We start from the raw sequence: 20,156 nt of genomic DNA, 5'->3' as shown, positions 1-20,156 counted from the left end.
AAGGTACTTAAAAATTCCTTTCCTAGGGATGACCTGCGAGTCCAGCCTCACCTCTCCTTCCCCTCCTTGAGTCTCGCCACTGAACTTACACTCCAAGTATTCTATCTTGGTCCTGCTCAACTTGAAACCTTTAGACTCTAGGGTCTGCCTCCATACCTCTAATTGCACGTTCACACCATCTCACGTCTCGTCAATCAATACAATATCATCTGTAAATAGCATGCACCACGGCACAACCCCTTGGATGTGGCGCGTTAGTACGTCCATCGCCAGAGCAAACAAAAAAGGGCTGAGTGCCGACCCATGATGCAATCCCATCATAACCCAAAAAATGGTCAGAGTCCCCACCCACCGTCCTCACTCGGGTCTTTGCTCCATCATACATGTCCTTAATCAACCTAACATAGGCAACAAGTACACCTCTAGCCTACAAACATCTCTACAAAACCTCCCTCGAAACTTCATCGTACGCCTTTTCTAAGTCGATGAACACCATATGCAAGTCATTTTTTCTATCCCTATACTGCTCCATCAATCTTCTAACAAGATGGATGGTTTCTGTAGTCGAGCGCCCCGGCATAAACCCGAACTGGTTCTCGGAAATAGACACTCTTCCTCACTCTTAGCTCTACCACTCTCTCCCAGACTTTCATAGTATGCCTATGCAGCTTGATACACCCTGATAGTTATTGCAATTTTAGATATCACCCTTGCTCTTATATACATGAACCATCGTGTTCCACCTCCACTCTTCGGGCATCTTCTTTGTTCTAAAAATAACATTAAATAACCAAGTGAGCCACTCCAGGCCTGCCTTGCTCGCACTCTTCCAAAACTCCACCGGGATTTCATCTAGCTCGGTCACTTTGCCCCTGCTCATCTTACGCATAGCCCCCTCAACTTCATAAACTCTAATCCGCCTACAATACCCAAAGTCACAACGACTCCCGGAAAGTTCCAAATCACCCAGTACAATGCTCATGTCCCACTCCTCGTTCAAGAGACTATGGAAGTAGGTCTGTCATCTCCGACGGATAAGCCTCTCATCCAACAAAACTCTACCTTCTTCGTCCTTGATGCACTTCGCTTGGTCCAAGTCACGCGCCTTCCTTTCTCGCACCTTGGCTAACCTGAACAACCTTTTATCCCCACCTCGGTCCTCGAGTTCCTCGTACAAATGACTAAAAGTTGCAGTCTTGGCCGCCGTAACTGCTAGCTTTGCCTCTTTCTTAGCCAACTTATAATGCTCCCTATTCACCCTTTTCTCTTCCTCGTCTACACTTTCCACTAGCTTCAGATGCGCTGCTATTTTGGTTTCCACTTTTCCTTGCACCTCTCCATTCCACCACCAGTCTCCCTTGTGACTACCAGAGTAACCCTTTGAGACTCCTAATACCTCTCTCGTGGCTTCCCTAATGCACTGCACAGTCGTGGTCCACATAGCGCTTGCGTCCCCACTACTCCAAGCCCCCATAGTCAACAGCTTGACCCCTAACTCCTGCGCCTTAGCTTCCGTCAAGGCTCCCCACCGGATCCTATGTTGGCTATACATCGCCATCTTCCTCCTCTTCCTCGTTATCTCAAGGTCCATGACCAGGAGCCTATGAAGGGTCGAGAGGTTCTCACTCGGGATGACCTTGCAATCCGTGCAAAGATCTCTATCGGACTTCCTGCAGGGTAAATAATCAATCTGAGTCTCGGCCACCTAACTCCGAAAGGTGACCAAGTGCTCCCTCGTCTTCGGAAAACTCGAGTTTGCTATCACCAAATCAAATGCTCTAGCAAAGTCCAGCAGAGACATTTCTTCTCTGTTTCTATCTCCAAAACCAAAGACACCATGCACATCATCATACCCCCCAGACGTCGCTCCAATGTGGTCGTTGAAATCTCCTCCTATGAAAAGCTTCGCAGTATGCGGGATACCACGCACCATCTCATCTAAATCCTCCCAGAAACGCCTCTTGACTTCCTCATCCAAACCTGCTTAGGGTGCGTACGCACTGATTATGTTCAAAGAAAAACCTCTAACAACTAGCTTAATAGTCATCAGCCTGTCATTCACCCTCCTAATCTCCACCACTAGTTCACGGAGGTCCTTATCAACCAAAATACCCACCTCGTTCCTGCCCCTACCGTCCCAGAATACCATAGTTTGAACCTGTCCACATCTCGCGCCTTATCTCCTACCCACCTAGTCCCCTGTACACAAACTATATTAACTTTTCTTTTCTCAAGAATCTTCGCCAACTCTTCAAATTTTCCAGTCAAAGTTCTTATGTTCCAAGACCCCACTCTCAGCCTAGTAGTTCTCCCTTAGCCCTCTTACCCCTTTACCCCGCACTCCCTCCCCCGCACTGACACCCCCGAGGACAAGACCTTACCCTACCTACCATCGTTCACCAAAGCCATTATAATCTAGGAGTCACTACGCAAGCACTATCTCGAAAACAAGCGACAAAATAAAATGAATTACCGAAATATAATCCACCACTAAAGGTCGCAAAACAGGTGAAGAAATAAAATAAAGGAACTAACGGGAACAATAATTTACAACTAAAGGTCAGAAAAACAAGTGAAGAAATAAAATAAAGGAAACTAATAATCTACAACTAAAGGACAGAAAAATAGGTGAAAAAATACAATAAAGGAGCTAAAGGAGACTATAATTTACAACTAAAGGTCAGAAAAACAGGTGAAGAAATATAATTGCTATCCCTTTTGCATCCTCGGGAAACCTGGAAATACACACATAAGAGCACAGGGAGCTAACTTAACTTTTCGTGGAGTAAGGTAATGAACAAAACGCGTGCTCCCGAAGACATGAGGTGGAAGTGAGAACAAAGGTTAGTGGGAAAACAACACAAAAAATGAAACTTGATTCTGGATAGTCGAGGATGGCATACAATTAATAAGATAACAAGTTGTGATAATTGCACCTCCCAAAACGCAACCAATGATGAGATTATATGAGTATGGTACAAGCAGTCGCAATGAGATTCCTATCATTCTTTTATCTACTCCACTTTGTTGAGATGTGTAGGGGCAAGATATTTGATGAATGATCCCATGAGAATTCATGCACTATTGAAATGAGGAAGACAAATACTCTGGGCATTATCACTACAAAATGTGCAAATAGAAACCCCAAACTGATTTTGGATTTCCGTGTGGAATGTCGGAAAATAGAAAACAACTCAGATTGATTTTTCATCAAAAATATCCAAGTGCACCTGGAATAATTATCAATAAAACTGACAGAGTTACAGATTATCAAGGTAGAACTGACCCGACTAGGGCCTCAAACATTTGAATTTGGACTAAAGTGAAAAGTGACTGCCCAATTATCAAGACGCCGAGGAAAATGGAGCTCGTATGCTTACCGAGCTGACATGACTCACATTCTAGAGTGGACAAGTGAGACAAACCGAGTACAATTTTCTGAAGTTCTGATAAAGTGGGATATCCCAACTGTTTATGTAGTAAATCTGATAAATCAGTAACAGGATAAGTTGTTAAATGAGGACAAGATGTGAGTCCATGTGACTTAGCAAAAATAAGATAACAAAATCCATTTGATTCACCCACCAATATAATCTGCCCCATACTACGTTCCTGTATAAAAACAAAGTCATCAAGAAATAAAACAAAGCAGTTAAGTGATTTGGCTAAGCGATTAATTAGATATGAGATTAAAAGGACTACCGAGAACATAAAAAACTAAATTCAAAGGTGAGGAAGTGGACTTGCTTGACCTATTTCAATTGCGATGGTTTGAAACCCATTGACCATTGTGACTGTTGGAAGAGATTGAGAATAGAAAATAGTAGTGAAAACGGATTTATTACTAAAAATGTAATCAGACGCTCCTGAATCAATAACCTAACTATTGGGAGGAGAAGATTGAGAGACACAAGTTACGCTATTAATTATCTGAACAACAGAAGTTATCTCAGAGGATGTCTGCTTGTGTGCTTTATACTGAAGGAATTTAATGTAATCTGATAAAGAAATCATCCAGCAATTCAAAGCGTTGGATCCTATTTTAGCGCAACCAAATTCCTCAAATCTAGGAAGCTGCCCAAATCAAGACAGAATCTGATAATTGTAGCCAAAAATCAAGGTCACAGTGGCTGAATTTGAACTTGCCGGAAAAAGTCACCTGAATATTTTGAAAGTGGCTAGATCCCCAGGAGTAGGAACTAGCCTTGGAAAGTTGCCGAAAAATTGACGATTTGCAGGAAAAAGTAATCTAAACTTTGTTGAAACTCTAGCCTATGATCGGAATGTTCTGAAAACTGGATGGGTGGCGTCGGTCGTCGGAATAGTGAGTCGCACCCCAAGAAGTCAAGGTCGAAGTCTGAAAGTCGCAGGAAAATGGCTCACGTACCCGACGCATGAGATAGATCTCGCTGGAGCTTTTCTCCTTTGTACGGCGCATGGAAGCGCATGAGAGCTCCTTTTCCGACTAGGATGACTGGGATTTTCTCGCCATAGGAAGCCTGACCTGATGGTGGTGCTGATTCATGCACAGCAGCTACAGAAATAGAGATAAGTTGGAATAGTACGTACAATTGCCGGAAAATTGCACGGTGATTCTCTAGAAATAGCTGGTAAATGCATAGCGAGTTTTAACACAAGGTCTCTGATACCATGTTAGGAAATAAGACAAGGAAGAACGAATTGGGAGAAACTCAGCTTGATTATTCTCTCACGCCATTGGGGTTTAAATAGTAAGTACACATATTCTAAGAAAGGAAACAGAATCAACCACATTCAAAATACAATCAAGCTATATTCTATTTACAAGATCCTATAATATTCTAGAACATCTATGAGATTCTAACAATTCCAAAACTCATACTTATGTGGTACTATGTCTTATTAATTTGTTACACAAAGATTAGAAACAATTTGACTTTAACCTTTTCATTTTATCCGTAATGGCCCGCTTTTATAGCCACAAAAGTCTTATAACATATTTAAGACCAAAAGTTCCAAAAGGTTTTCTTTCTTTCTTAAACTCCTTGCACAATCAAACTACACAAGGTAAATTGAAACTGAGGGAGTAATTATTTTCCTTAATTCTATCAAACAAATCAACTTCATTTATCAATATCCTCTTTTTTATAAACAACAAAGGCAGATAATGTGTTTGCCTATCTACAATTGCAACAACAACAACAACAAACCCAGTGTAATCCCACAAGTGGGGTACAGGAGGGTAGAGTGTACCAGGACCTTACCCCTATCTTGTGAGGGTAGAGAGCTTGTTTCCAATATACCCTCGGCTCAAGGAAAGATGAAAAAGAAGCAATAGCAATAACAACAACACGATAATAGATCAACCAAAGCGAAGAAAACAAGAATAGGAATAAGAATGAGAAACAGAAACCCTAGGTAGTAAAGGAAAACTAAGCGTAAGAAAATACAAGAGCAATATCAATAATACTGATAAGTGAAAGAAATACGTTGCACTACCTACTATCCTTCTACCTTAATCATCGACCTCCACACCCTCCTATCAAGGGTCATGTCCTCAGTAAGCTGAAGTTGCGTTCATGTCTTGCCTAATCACTTCCCCATAAGGCCACAACACCTGCTTGGTCTACCTCTACCTGTCCTTATACCCTCTGAGGCTAACCTCTCACATCTCCTCACCGGGGAAACTGTGTCCCTCCTCTTCACGCGCCCGAACCACCTTGAACTCACTTCCCGCATCTGCCTCTCTACCATTCTCTCTCTAAATACCAAAATTGGTTCACCAGCTAGGGTTCGAACTCATGGAATTTATTGATAAATAATATATTTAACTCACAAACATCATTTATCAGTAATATCAGAATACCTATTTCCTTTCCCTATGTTTAGTTGGTTCCGTCAATCAAGAAGTTAAATGTCCCACTATACACACCTTCCCTCCATTTTCTGGAATTTTATGGAAGTCCAATCAAATCCTTTTTCTTTTATAATGGTATAAAGTCTTACGTTAATGCTCAGCACCAAGATGGTACTGAAAAGGTTACACAAACTGGACTTGTCCAGATTACATGACAAAAGACTAGCAAGTCCAGAAAATCAAACACATCAGTATTCTCCATGAAAAAGAAAGTGAGTAAGAAATGTCAACAATAACAAGCCAAGGTAAAGACTCACCCTTATGTCAAGGCCTTTAAGTCTCCTCCTCCTTATTCTGCCTCTATCACAGACAAAATATAGTAAACAACTCAGAGCAGAAGCCCAGATGGATTCTTCCATTTCTTCTATCTGTTCATCACAGTGTAAATAGACTTAGAAAGAGAATAGCAACTAGCACTTAAGTAACATCATCGCACAATGCTATTAATTAAAGATAAATGAGCTCAAAGTATGAGAATAAGTGAGAAGCAGGAGATGATGCTGGATCAAGGAACCATTGCTTTCAACCTAATAAATCTGAGCATGAGAAGCACAGTTCCATCTACTTACGCAGTACAGGTGTTTATGAGCCCACGATTCCATGTTCATTATATCAGACACATTTGAAAGGAATTTGCAACATATTATCCTAAAAGGAAGAAATATATAAACAAAAAGAAAGTACTCCAATATGGAGAAACTTTCTTATTCCAGTTTGCCTCAGTGACGCGTTACGAATGAATGGAACATAAGGCCTTTGAGGGGTTGAAACTTAAGTTGCACAACTTGGAAGATTACTTTCGGTTAGTGCATTATTTTGGTGGCTGAAACATGCAATCCTGATGTCAGTGGATCTTGCCAATTTTTAGGATAACCAGAGAGGTTGTTCAGTACACCAGATGGGATAAGCTAGAATGGCAATCCCTTCAGATTTTCAGATTGGATGGTAGGGAGGACATCACTGACCAAATTGGATTGCAGTCCAGTGTTTGGCAAACAGGTATAACAGGTAACTGTAAGATCAACTATATCTTCTCATTTCAATGTAAACTCCAAGGTTTAGCTAGTTTGGAGAAACAGAGTAAACTGCCCAATATGTCTCCAACTTATTCTTGAAGCAACCATTTTCTCCTCGCCTATCATTTCGTTTATATTGCATCCTCAACTTATAAGATTTTGCCCTTAACTGGTCCTTCCAGCCATCGTTGGCCATATATATGGTGTTTCATCCATTTTGGGCTCCTACACTAATATTAATTCTATAACTGCTATCTTGCACATGTGGGGATCCTGAATGACTATGCATAGATCATCTCCTTTTGTGGTTCACTCAACTGACATCATTCCCACTTTTATTATCCCTTTCCAGTACAGTAATGAAACAAGAACCTGGACATATGAGTAACACCTGATGCTTCCCAAAGCTTCGAACAAAATTTCTGTCCAAAAACGCAAAGGCAAAAAAAAAGGAACATGAAAAGAACAAAAATAGAAGAACAGACAAGCTATTCTTCATTGTTCAACCACAAAGCTGGCCAGGCGCCCACTGAACCCCCTTCCCTCTGGGTATCCCTCCTCTCTCTTGACTTCTTTCACTAATCTGCAAATCCGTGACCTCCCAGAAAGGCACTGGCTGTGATTCTTTTGAACACAGATGATGAGGTAAATTTCTGTGAATCTCATTTTCATTGTTGTTCCTTATTTACACGTGTTCTTCCTTTTATGTATTTTTCTTCAGAATTGATTTATCAACAATAATCTTTCAACAACTACCCTTTTTAGCATCACATGCCATTACGTCATGCTGGATCCCAGCTTCAATTTGTCCACCAGCTGTCAGAAGGACATGGCAAACACAACTGTGATGAATTCAGGATGCAATGGCAACAAGGTCAGAGCCAAGGACAAAATTGTACCTTCAGGAATAATTTGACAACCAATTAAGCAATTCACAAAACCCAAACTAACTCAAAAATTCAGGTGTAGGACTAAGCCAGTGAATCAGTATCCCAACTCAGTATTGAGAACTTTCCAACTAAGTCCAACGGCTTACTCAATAACTGATCAGTTATTCCTCAACATTAAAGGTTAAATCTTGATTCAGCTTAATCAAAGAACTTCTAGCCCAAGCTATGTAACAATGCGTGCAAATCTCAATTATCAACATTTTATACTAAAACTTTTTTTTTTTTTTGAAAAGGTAAAATTTTATTAATACGCAGTATCAAGAGAATACTACAGCAAGAAAAAAAGAAACACACTAGACTTGGTACATCAGATCTCTATAAAATCTAACAAGTCTAGCACATCCTGAAAATTAAAAACACAATTTCCACTCCTCCAATAGTACAGATTTTGAATGCATCTAAATTTCAGAACTTGAAATTGCTCCTTTTTGCCATCAAAACATCTTCTATTTCTCTCCATCCAAATTGTCCATGCAATGCATAATGGGACATTTATAATAAATTATGATAAAATAGAAGAACAAAAAATAAGATTCCGGGAAATCAAATCTTACAAAAATCTCTCTTTCCACATTGAGGCGCTCGATATAGAGGCAACCAAAAGAAAATAACAAAAGAAAGGAACAAAAACAAATCTAAAACCAACATCTAGTAAAAGAAACTGTCGTTTCTTGTGTTTCTTGTGCAACTCGGTCAAAATAAACATTAAAAGTGATGACCAAGAAATTACACACATACACACACGCACAGAGAGAGCTTTGACTGTTGGGCACACTTACCTGGACAAGATGAAGAAGGATCTCGTACAGGATGCCTAAGATCCAACACTCAAACTTATCAATGGCTGAGGAATTTTTAACTTTCTTAAGATAATCTGATTTTTTATTTCCCTCCAAAGAAAGTTGAATTTCATTGTCCAAATAAGTTTCTTTACAATACTCTTCAATTGTCGAAGCATCATCTGTTGTTGGAGGCTCCAATAAATGAGCATGAACTCCAAGATTCAAAATTAAATCAAAGGCCCGAGTCTTTGATTCCAAACGAGAAGAAGTCATCATTTCCTACGGTCAATTTTCACAAAAGTTAGTATACTGCATATCATCTACACAATAGAGCGGCCATCTAGAACAAGGCAGCACCTCAAGCATGGACAGGGCAAGAGGAGCAGCGGTCTCAGAATCCAAAACATACCTACAAAACCACAATTAGAAAAGATTACCCTTGGGAAAAACTACCAAAATAGAACTAAAACCATTTGTCATGGAAATGTGAAGTTTATACACCACTAAACATAAAATGGTACTCTTAGACGTATCCATAAGGTCCATATTAGGTCAATTAAGATCCATATTAGCTCTTCATAGAAAAGATCCATACCACGTCAAATAATTTCTACTTGTCAAGTGTAAGATAAGAAGAAAAAGAAGAGAGAGACATCTGCAGCACTTGCATTATCAAAAAGTTAATACTAAAATTAAACTACTGTTACAAGACAAGTAGGACTGTAAATTGTCCTAGTCTAAAACCCATGAACATGAATGGCAAGGTACCGAATCATTGAAAGCTGTTGGCTACTCAGTCAAGGATCAGATTTCAAAATCAAGAAGCTGGAAGAGCGCATCAAATGTTGATACTCATAACACAAGCATTTATGATATTGAGCATGCAGTAAAAATTATGCCAATGCCATACTTTGATGTTTGAGAAGAAAGTGACTTTCTATGACAGAACTAATTCTACTTTGATGCCGATTTGCACTACTAAAGGTAAATCAAATTACCTTTTAGGGGATAATATATAGAAATAAACAAGATTTAAGTTATGGTTGTCAAAGTTTATTGTAAAAGTTGTAGATGCAGGGAAAGGAGCACATACATGTCAATTACAAGTTTGACAAGTACGCTGACAGCCACATCCATTGATGGCTTTCCACTGTTGTTACTTAGTTTAGATGAAACAGTCATCAGATAAGTATTTGGAGCAGAAGTCTCAGAGCAGGCTGCAGCAATAACCTCGTACACCTCCATGGGATTCAGTCGCAGAGGCTGTTGTTCACTGAAAACAGTAAAATATTAGGAGTGAAGAGTGACAAAAAGGGAGGAAATTAGGTAGTGGGAGATGGATGCATAACTAGAAGGAAAGCAACAGTAAACATATTATTAAAGAAAGTAAACCCAATGACCAAACATATTAAAGAAGACCTACAACAAACTGATAAACCATGTTCTTGAAGAGAGAACATTTCTTCAAGTAGAAACAACTTTCAGTATCATATCTATCATCTCTCAAAATAATTTCTACCTGCAGACACACTTTGCCTCCTGTTATTTAAGAATCTCAATGATTAAATCCCCTGGTTTAGAAATCTTCTACCCTTGTGAGGATTTCAACATCAGCAATTTTCCCATTATTTTAACTTTTCCAGGTGATAAAAAGAGCGGAAAACCTCAAAAAGTAACTACGGGTACAATACAAGTATCCTCTGTTTTAGTTTGCTAATTCATAGTGTATTTTGACAAACGAGGACGAAGCACCCATGGCCATGTCAGGTCGATCGACACTGGTCTCGAGATAGACAAAGGATCAATTTAGCAAAGCTAAAGTTTGCACTTGTAAGACAAGTAAGAAGCAATGTGAAATTCGGCAAAATAATGGATATGAAGAGAAAAGATAGGAGGTCATCTATCTTTGTTAATTGCTCATCAGCAGCTGAATAAGGATGCCCACACTTAGACTACGGGACAAATCGTATCTGTAAAGCACGTAAATAGAGAAGGTATTAGCTAGAAGTACTTTAAATTCATGGAGGGGGAGACAGACCAACTTCCCCGGGGGGTGGGGGGACGGAAATTGATAAGATTCTAGTAAACCTGCCGTATAAACTAATATGACCCAAGATAGCCAACATGCGCTTTGGTCCAATTAGAGGCTACTGCCGTAATTGGGCAGATACATGTGCAATTTGGCCAAAAATTGAAGACTATATTGTATTTGGTGGTTATACTTGTAATACTTAGCTCCTTAGGTTAGTATAAGGGTATTTTGGTCATGTTAGCCAAATATTCACTCTGGTATAAATAGCCCTTAAGGCTTTCATTTTAGGTTAGACATTTGATGATTGATAAGTTCTCTTTTGAGATGTGTAATGATTGATTCCCATTGTTGATGACTTGTTCAAGATGTGTTCTTCAAGTGGAATCACACTTCCACCTGAAGGTATTCCTGTAGTTAGGCTCACTTTGTTTTACAATTATTGGATGATTGATTATATCAATTGTTCTTCAATTACTACTTTGTGGGGTCTATTCTCAAATTCTATCCTTTATCTTTAATTTATTGTATTCCCCATTTTAATTCGCACCATTTTGGTATCAGAGCTTGGATTTGTTTGTTTCTACATACATTGGCTAGAATTTGATTTATCAAATCAGAAAATTGCAAAAAACAAAAAAAAATGAAAATTTCCACACACAAAAATAGAAATCAATATATGTGTTCTTTTGTTCTAAACTGAGTTTATCTATTTCTTCATATCTCCTTGTTGACTTTGATCTTCTAAACTTGTGAAGCTCAGCTTTGTTTTACTGAAAGTTGAAGGGAATTTTGAGCTAATTAGATGAATTAAAAACAGAAATTCATCTTTGATTTCTGGGATTGGTTGAGTTTGAATCGACTTGAGGGTGTTATTGCTTTGTGGACTGAAATTTGTCTTAGTTGAAAGTGTGCTTCAGTTCAAAAACTGATTTGCTGCTGAAAATCGCTTGAGTTCTGCTGAGTTAGCTGCTGTTTTGAGACCCCTTGTGATGAAATATTCAGTTGGTATTGGCATAGCACCATATTTCTATATTGCTGAATGGAAGAAAACTGTTGAGTCTTTAATATTTTTGCTGCTATAGTTATGCCATTTCAGTCCAGAATTCCTTCACAGTTTTATACCAGAATATGCACCAGTTAGCTGCAAATTTCTGCAGAGAAGGAACTCAATTTGGGACAGTATTAGACAGCAAATTTCTGCATTGTACATCAGTTCTCTGTGCACTAAGAATTCAAAATTCTGAACAGTGAGCAGTTGAAGTTTGCCACTGTTTGTGGTAAATTTGAGGAGTAAATTGATAGCTGAAATTCTCCTTTTTTTTTTGCTGTACTTCTTAAGTGCTTGTACTTTTCTATGTGTTCTTTACTGGTTTGGTAGAACTGGTTCATAGCTATTGAGAGTTTTGAAGTTTGGTTAACATCTGTTGTTTGCTTCTGAGTTTTGAGGTAAGATTCTTGAGATTGGACTGGTCTTGAGGTGAATGGAAACTTAAGTTTTACACCAGTTTGAGGAAGCTGCTGATTGCTACCAGTTTCTGTTCACTATTGAGCTTATTTCTGGGTAGATTTTGATTGAAATCCTTATAATTTGAGGTTCTGCAGTTTCAGATAAGTCATGCACTGTTCACCAGAAATTTCAGGTTGTTTGACTGCAGTTTTGTGCCCAGTTTCTGTCAATTTCTGATCAGAAACTTGCCAGAAATTTTCACAGCAGTCTTGCAACTAATTTGTTGAGTTTGGACCAAACTGAGTTGGAGAACAAGTGACAATTTCCCTGGCAGTTTGAGTGACAGTCTGCACAGTTCAGTTGTATTGATTGGGGAGGCTGCATTGTTTGCCTTCTAGTGGGAACTGATTGAAGATTAGTAGTGAATTCCAATAGGAATCTCATTTGTGTAATACTGCAAAATCTCTTACAACTGTGAGCTGTTGCAGTCGTGAGAACTTCCTAGAATTTCAGGTTGCACGGATTAATTTTCCTTACTTCAGTTTCTTCCTTATCTCTTAACCTTGCTAGAATACAACTTGGTATTTGATCCATACTAGCGATAATCTAGTTTACTTTGAGTGCATATTTTATGTTGTGCTACTTCTTTTGTGCTTTTCTCTTTATTTTGGTTGTGAATTATTTGGCTTGTCTGATTGCTTTGATTGTGCCTTTCTTTCATGTCAACATAACTTCTTGTTGAGTTGTCCCACATTGGAGGGATTTGAGGTCCTTGGTCTCCTTATATGGTCTTGGGCAATCCTCACCTCATAAGCTAGCTTTTGGGGTTGAGTTAGGCCCAAGGTCCATTTATCATGGTATCAGAGCCAGGCCCATCCCAATTATTGTTACCGATGTTGTGCCCCCATTTATGTTGTCCACGCTCCAGTTTGCAGGCATGGGCGTGAGGGGGAGTGTTAAGTTGTCCCACATCGGAGGGATTTGAGGTCATTGTTCTCCTTATATGGTATTGGACAATCCTCACCTCATAAGCTAGCTTTTGATGTTGAGTTAGGCCCAAGGTCTATTTATCACTTCCACTCAAGGTTTGAAAGTTGATGAAAAGCAAGACGCTTCTAGCTATGCCAAATTGAAACTTGAAGTCAAGAGTCTTTCCAATGACTCAATGGGAACTCTTGAACGTATTGTATTCCTAATGAAATAAATGAGAGAGAAAAGATAGAGATGAGTAAGGGAAAGAAAAGTGGCAATCCTAGAGAGGAAAAAGGAAAGCATGATTTGCAAAATGAGAGTGGATTGTCACAAGGAGAAAAAAGCAAAAACCGAAAAGAAAAATGAAAAGAGAGAAAACAAGATGAGATAAGAGAAAAACAAGAGTGTGAGTGACAGTATATCTTATTATAACTCTAATCTTTCTAACCTTCTTCCTTTAGTTGTTTGGATTCTTTTGTAGCTAATTGTGAAGATGAGCCAATTGAAGAGATAACATGGGAAGAACTTCATGACTTGGGCAATGCAAAAGAAGTTGAAGTTTCTTCTTCAAATACGCAAGTGAGCTCAAATTTGGAAGACCAAGGTAAAAAGGCTTCTATAATTGCTTATTAAGGTAAAATGGTTAATCCTAACTCTCTAGTTACTTCAAATGACATTGTTAGTGACTTGATTGCGAGCGATAATTTAACTACTTGTGATATTCAACATTCTTTACTTTGTGATGACACGCAAAAGGAAAGTTGTGACCATACACTAGTTGAATATGATTTTGGAGATCAAATTGTTAATGAATGTGAACTTGAAAAGCTTCAAATTAGTTTGTGCCATTGGTTGGAAATCATGAATTTGAAGGCGTTTCCTTGAATGCTTGCCATGAAATTAAATTTATTTTTTCTTTAGCTACAAGAAACACTTTTGAGAGTAAAAATTTGACAGAGGATGAATGTCTATTCATCTCTTGGCTAGTGAGTTTTGTCTATTCGTAACACGGTGCAGATCTAAAGGTCGAATTCTTCGAGATGTAAATTCTACGATTCGGGGATACAGATCCTAGTACGGACACGGGTGTCGGGATCCGGCTAAAAATAATTCCAAAAAACATAACAATATATCTAGATTATGAGAAATATTGTGAAACACTTACGGATAGCTTGTAAAGCATGGATTTCTTTTTTATTCTCAAGTTTTAGATAAGTAAAGGATTGATTTCCTAGATAAGATATGCTATTTTCTTCAAATTTACCCTAGTTTCGGTTCTGATTTGGAGAATCAAATTGTATCTTGTCTCGAATTTTTCCGTCTGTCGTGGTCAAAGTACTCAAAATTGTTTGACCAGATCCGGTACAGATCCCATACCCACACCCATATTAGTGTCATGTCAACACGGGCGCGGCTCATAAACTACCGTGTCGGAGCAACATAGACTAACATGACCAAAATACTCTTATACTAACCTAAGGTGATAAGTATTACAAGTATAGCCACCAAACACAATGTAGTTTCAACTGTTGGCCAAATTGCAAATGTAGCCGCCCAATTACGAAAGTGGCCTCCAATTGGATCCAATAGCTTATTGGCTATCTTGGGTCGTATCATCTCCTTTATCTTTAATTTCTTGTATTCCGCATTTTAATTCATATTGTGAGAAGGCACGGGAGAAAATATGTTATTGATATTGGATGATAAATACAATACAAGAGGTCCCTATTTATAGCTATACACTACAAGGAGATATTACTCATCTTCCAATGTGGGACAAGACTACACTATACATATCTATAAACTAACACTCCCCATCAAGCCGGTGCATACACATCATATGTACCGAGCTTGTTACACATGTAACTAATACGAGAACCAGTAAGAGACTTAGTGAAAATATCTGCTAGTTGATCATTCGACTTTACAAACTTTGTAACAATATCTCCTGAAAGTATTTTTTCTCTAACAAAGTGACAGTCGATCTCAATGTGTTTAGTCCTCTCATGGAACACCGGATTTGACGCAATATAAAGAGCAGCTTGGTTATCACACACTAGTTTCATCTTGTTGATTTCTCCGAACTTTAACTCATTGAGCAACTGCTTGATCCAAACTAACTCACAAGTCACCATAGCCATGGCCTGATATTCGACTTCGGCGCTAGATCGAGCAACTACATTCTGTTTCTTGCTCTTCCACGAAACCAAATTACCTCCTACTAGAACACAATATCCAGGCGTAGAACGTCTATCAAAAGGTGATCCTGCCCAATCAGCATCTGTGTACCCAACAATCTGCGCGTGGCCTCGATCCTCGAATAGTAATCCTTTGCCTGGAGCTGACTTTATATACCGAAGAATGCGAACAACTGCATCCCAGTGACTATCACAGGGAGAATCCATAAACTGACTTACAACACTCACCGGAAAAGAAATGTCAGGTCTAGTCACTGTGAGGTAATTCGATTTGCCAACCAACCTCATATATCTCGTAGGGTCTCTAAGAGGCTCCCCCTATCCAGGCCGAAGCTTAGCAGTCGGATCCATAGGAGAGTCAATAGGTCTGCAACCCATCATTCCAGTCTCCTCAAGAATGTCTAAGGCATACTTCCGCTGTGAAATAACAATACCTGATCTAGACTGAGCGACCTCAATACCTCGAAAATACTTCAATCTGCCCAGATCCTTAGTCTGGAAGTGTTGAAAGAGATGTTGCTTCAGATTAGTAATACCATCCTGATCATTACCAGTAATAACAATATCAACATAAACCACTAGATAAATACACAGATTAGGAGCAGAATGCCGATAAAACACAGAGTGATCAGCCTCACTACGAGTCATGCCGAACTCCTGAATAATTATGCTGAACTTACCAAACCAAGCTCGAGGGGACTGTTTCAAACCATATAGTGACTTGCGCAATCTGCACACACAACCATTAAACTCCCCCTAAGCAACAAAACCAGGTGGTTGCTCCATATAAACTTCTTCCTCAAGATCACCGTGGAGAAAAGCATTCTTAATGTCTAACTGATAAAGAGGCCAATGACGTACAGCAGCCATGGACAAAAAGAGACGAACATATGCTACTTTAGAGAAAGTATCACTATAATCAAGCCCAAAAATCTGAGTATATCCTTTTGCAACAAGACGAGCCTTAAGCCGATCAACCTGGCCATCCGGGCCGACTTTGACTACATAAACCCAACGACAACCAACAGTAAACTTACCTGTAGGAAGAGGAACAAGCTCCCAAGTGTCACTCGCATATAAAGCAGACATCTCGTCAATCATAACATGTGGCCATCCTGGATGAGATAGTGCCTCACCTGTAGACTTAGGGATAGAAACAGTGGAAAAAGAAGATATAAAAGCATAATGTGGTGACGACAGACGATGATAACTTAAACCGACATAGTGGGGATTAGGATTAAGTGTGGATCGTACACCTTTGCGGAGTGCAATTGGTTGACTAAGAGGAGACAAGTCCGCAGTAGGTGCAGAATCTGATGCGGGGCGTGAATCACCTGGACCTGATGCTGGATGTGGACGACGATGATAAGTCAAGAGTGGTGGAGCGGCAGAAGGTTGAACTGGATTATGTGGAGGAACTGGAGCTATAGGTGGTGGAGCTACAACCGGAGATGTAGGTGGCAGAGCTACAACTGGAGCTATAGGTGGTGGAGCTACAACTGGAGTTGTAGGTGGTGGAGCTGGAGTGACTGAATCTCCAAAAGTGATGACCCGAACCTGTGAAGTATGATTGGGTTTCAAAGAAGGTAACATCAGCGGACATAAGGTACTGCTGGAGGTCAGGAGAGTAGCATCGATACCCCTTTTGTGTTCTCGAGAAACCCAGAAATACGCACTTAAGAGCACGAGGAGCTAACTTATCTGTTCCTGGAGTAAGGTTATGGACAAAAACAAGTGCTTCCAAAGATACGGGGTGGAAGAGAGAACAAAGGTAAATGGGGAAACATGACAGAGAATGGAACTTGGTTCTGGATAGTTGAAGATGGCATACGATTAATAAGATAGCAAGATGAAAGAACGGCATCCCCCAAAAACGCAACGGAGCATGAGATTGTATGTGTAGGGTACGAGCAGTTTCAATAAGATATCTATTCTTTCTTTCAGCTACCCTATTTTGTTGAGATGTGTACGGACAAGATGTTTGATGAATAATCCCATGAGATTTCATAAACTGCTGAAATGGGGAAGACAAATACTCTCGGGCATTATCACTACGAAATGTGCGAATAAAAACTCCAAATTGATTTTGAATTTCAGCGTGAAAGGTTTGGAAAATAGAAAACAGCTCAGATCGATTTTTTATCAAAAATATCCAAGTGCACCTGGAATAATCATCAATGAAACTGACAAAGTAGCGGAATCCTAAGGTGGAACTGACCCGACTAGGACCCCAAACATCTGAATGGACTAAAGTAAAAGGTGACTCTACTCGATTATCAAGACGCCGAGGGAAATGGGAACGGGTATGCTTACCGAGTTGACATGACTCACGCTCTAGAGCTGACAAGTGAGATAAACCATATACCATTTTCTGAAGCTTTGACAAATTGGGATGTCCCAACCATTTATGTAATAAATCTGGTGAATCAGTAACAGGACAAGTTGTAGAAGGAAGACAAGATGTGAGTCCATGTGATTTAGCAAGGATAAGGTAATAAAGTCCGTTTGATTCACGCCCGGTACCAATGATCCGCCCCGTACTGCGTTCATGTATAAAAACATGGTCATCAAGAAATAAAACAGCGCATTTAAGTGATTTGGCTAAGCGACTAACAGCTATGAGATTAAAAGGACTATTGGGAACACAAAGGACTGAATCTAAAGGTAAGGAAGGAAGTGGGCTTGCTTGACCTATTGCAGTTGCCATGGTTTGAGACCCATTGGCCATTGTGAATTTTGGAAGAGATTAAGAATACGAAATAGTAGTGAAAAGAGATTTGTTACCAGAAATATGATCTGATGCACCTGAATCAATGACCCAAGACTCAGAGGATGAAGATTGGGAAAAACAAGTCACACTATTACCTGTTTGAACAACAGAAGTTATCTCAGAAGATGTCTGCTTACATGCTTTATACTGAAGGAACTTAATATACTCTGCTAAAGAAACCATCCGACTATTCAAAGCATCGGTTCCCATGTCGCTACAATTTGTAGTAGTATGGTTAACTTGAAATAATGGAAATAAGTAACTCCTGTGAGAAAACTGAAGAAAGAGCTTGAAAAACACTGTTTACAGCAGGAAAATAGAACATTGTTCTGTTCCGAAAAAATTGTTCACGCCGAAAACACTGTAGCTCGCCGGAAAATTCCAAAGTTGTCGGAATTTGTTGTAACCAGGATGGATAGACTCGGAATTCCTTTGCGAGCAAGCTGTCCTGAAGAAAAATTTTCAAAAAATGGCCAGAAAGGTCACTCTTCAAGCCGGAAAAATATAAAAGTGGCCGGAATTTGATTTGAATTAGATGGGTAGGCTCGGAATTTTGAGGAGAGCACACTGTCCTGAAGAAGCTTCGCGAAAAAATGGCCGGAAAGTGGCCGGAACCCTCGCCGGAAAAGTTGTTGCCGGCGCGTGGAGGAGCGTGACGGCTTTTCTGCCAGATAAAATTTCAGGGGTTGGTAGTCAGAGGGTGATCTACCTCGTGGTGGTGTTGATTTTAGCACAACACCAACAAAAAGTGACTTTCACTTAGACAAGCCTTAGGTCACCGGAAAAATTACACGATGACTAAGTTCTTTCTTCCCGGTTAACGCTGGAATGACGCACAGCGATCTTTTCTCACTAATGCTCTAATACCATGTGAGAAGGCACGGGAGAAAATATGTTATTGATATTGGATGATAAATACAATACAAGAGGTCCCTATTTATAGCTATACACTACAAGGAGATATTACTCCTCTTCCAATGTGGGACAAGACTACACTATACATATCTATAAACTAACACATATCATAAGCAAAATAGAATAAACTAGCCACCAAATTTGAAGAATCAATGGTTAGATATAAGAACTCAAAATCATCTACAATTTGAAAAGCGTAAAATTTCTTGATCTCGCATTGAAAAAGTTGCTTATAGAGAGAACTAAGCACTTGAATTATTTTAAAGAAAATGCCACATGACATATACGTTTTTAGTAAGTAATGCCTCATGATATACCTGTAGTGTCGATACTGGAAAAGCGGCTTTGCACGGGGACGGAAAGTGCTCACCGGAGAATCCTCCCTGATTCATACATATATAAGGAAAGAAGTTAGTATTACAATAATTAGAGCTTCAATGGTTTAGATTCATTACTTTGCATGACTTGAGATTATACTATTGCTCTTTTAGGGGTACATCGTTGAGATAAAGAAGGGTTTTCAACACTTCTGATAATACAGATTACGGAGTCCATTTTTCTATAACTTTAAGTAAAAGCTCCACATGCTTTTGTACCTATATACTATTCAAGATATAATAGCACGTAAAAATAAGCACCAATGCTGAAACAATAAAAAATCAACTTATACATCAGCTTGCACAAAGCACATCTAGTGTGAAATAAGACATCGAATTCACTGGACAAAATGAATCCCCTTTCACTTCCATTAAGAATTTGAGATTGTTTTTTATCATATTACAAAGCATCCTCAAGCAACATTAAGATGCAAAAATTCAAAAAGATATAGAAGAGAAACAGTGCAAGTTGAATTTACCATAGTTGTTGAGGCCCTGGTTTAGAACGTTTTAGAGCTGTTATTGCTCTTAAGTGGGCACGAGCAGATGCAGAATTGGTCACAGTCGTGAGCAGTGAAGGCTGTAAAAGTTGATCGAGATAAGGCATCTCCGTACTGCCAAAGATTTTCCAAGGCTCACCCTTCATTTTTGCTTCCATGTCACCAACAAGAAGAGCTGCTGCACCTACTTCGAGGAAATTATGTGCACTGACATCTTTGGGATTCAAAAGATGGTCACTGAAAGTTGAGGTTTCCATAATTAGTAAATGCCACGCTGAGTGAATAGAAATTGCAGACCGCT

General features: G+C 39.3%; 1 protein-coding gene across 1 annotated transcript in view; it reads right to left on the bottom strand.

Annotated features, from left to right (window-relative positions):
• The window catches only part of LOC104110283 (uncharacterized), a 51,127-nt gene that overhangs the window by 12,232 nt on the left and 18,739 nt on the right, over positions 1-20,156 (bottom strand). Inside the window, exons 5-10 of the mRNA XM_070185576.1 lie at positions 19,835-20,092; positions 19,296-19,361; positions 9,738-9,917; positions 9,002-9,053; positions 8,642-8,923; positions 6,154-6,264 (exon numbers count right to left, since the gene is read on the bottom strand). Of these exons, the coding sequence (XP_070041677.1) occupies positions 6,154-6,264; positions 8,642-8,923; positions 9,002-9,053; positions 9,738-9,917; positions 19,296-19,361; positions 19,835-20,092 (949 nt within the window). The remainder of the gene's footprint in view (positions 1-6,153; positions 6,265-8,641; positions 8,924-9,001; positions 9,054-9,737; positions 9,918-19,295; positions 19,362-19,834; positions 20,093-20,156) is intronic.

The sequence above is a fragment of the Nicotiana tomentosiformis genome, chromosome 9 (genome assembly GCF_000390325.3).
Source record: "Nicotiana tomentosiformis chromosome 9, ASM39032v3, whole genome shotgun sequence".
NCBI classification, from domain to species: domain Eukaryota; kingdom Viridiplantae; phylum Streptophyta; class Magnoliopsida; order Solanales; family Solanaceae; genus Nicotiana; species Nicotiana tomentosiformis.
This window is presented reverse-complemented; position numbering and strand designations above follow the sequence as displayed.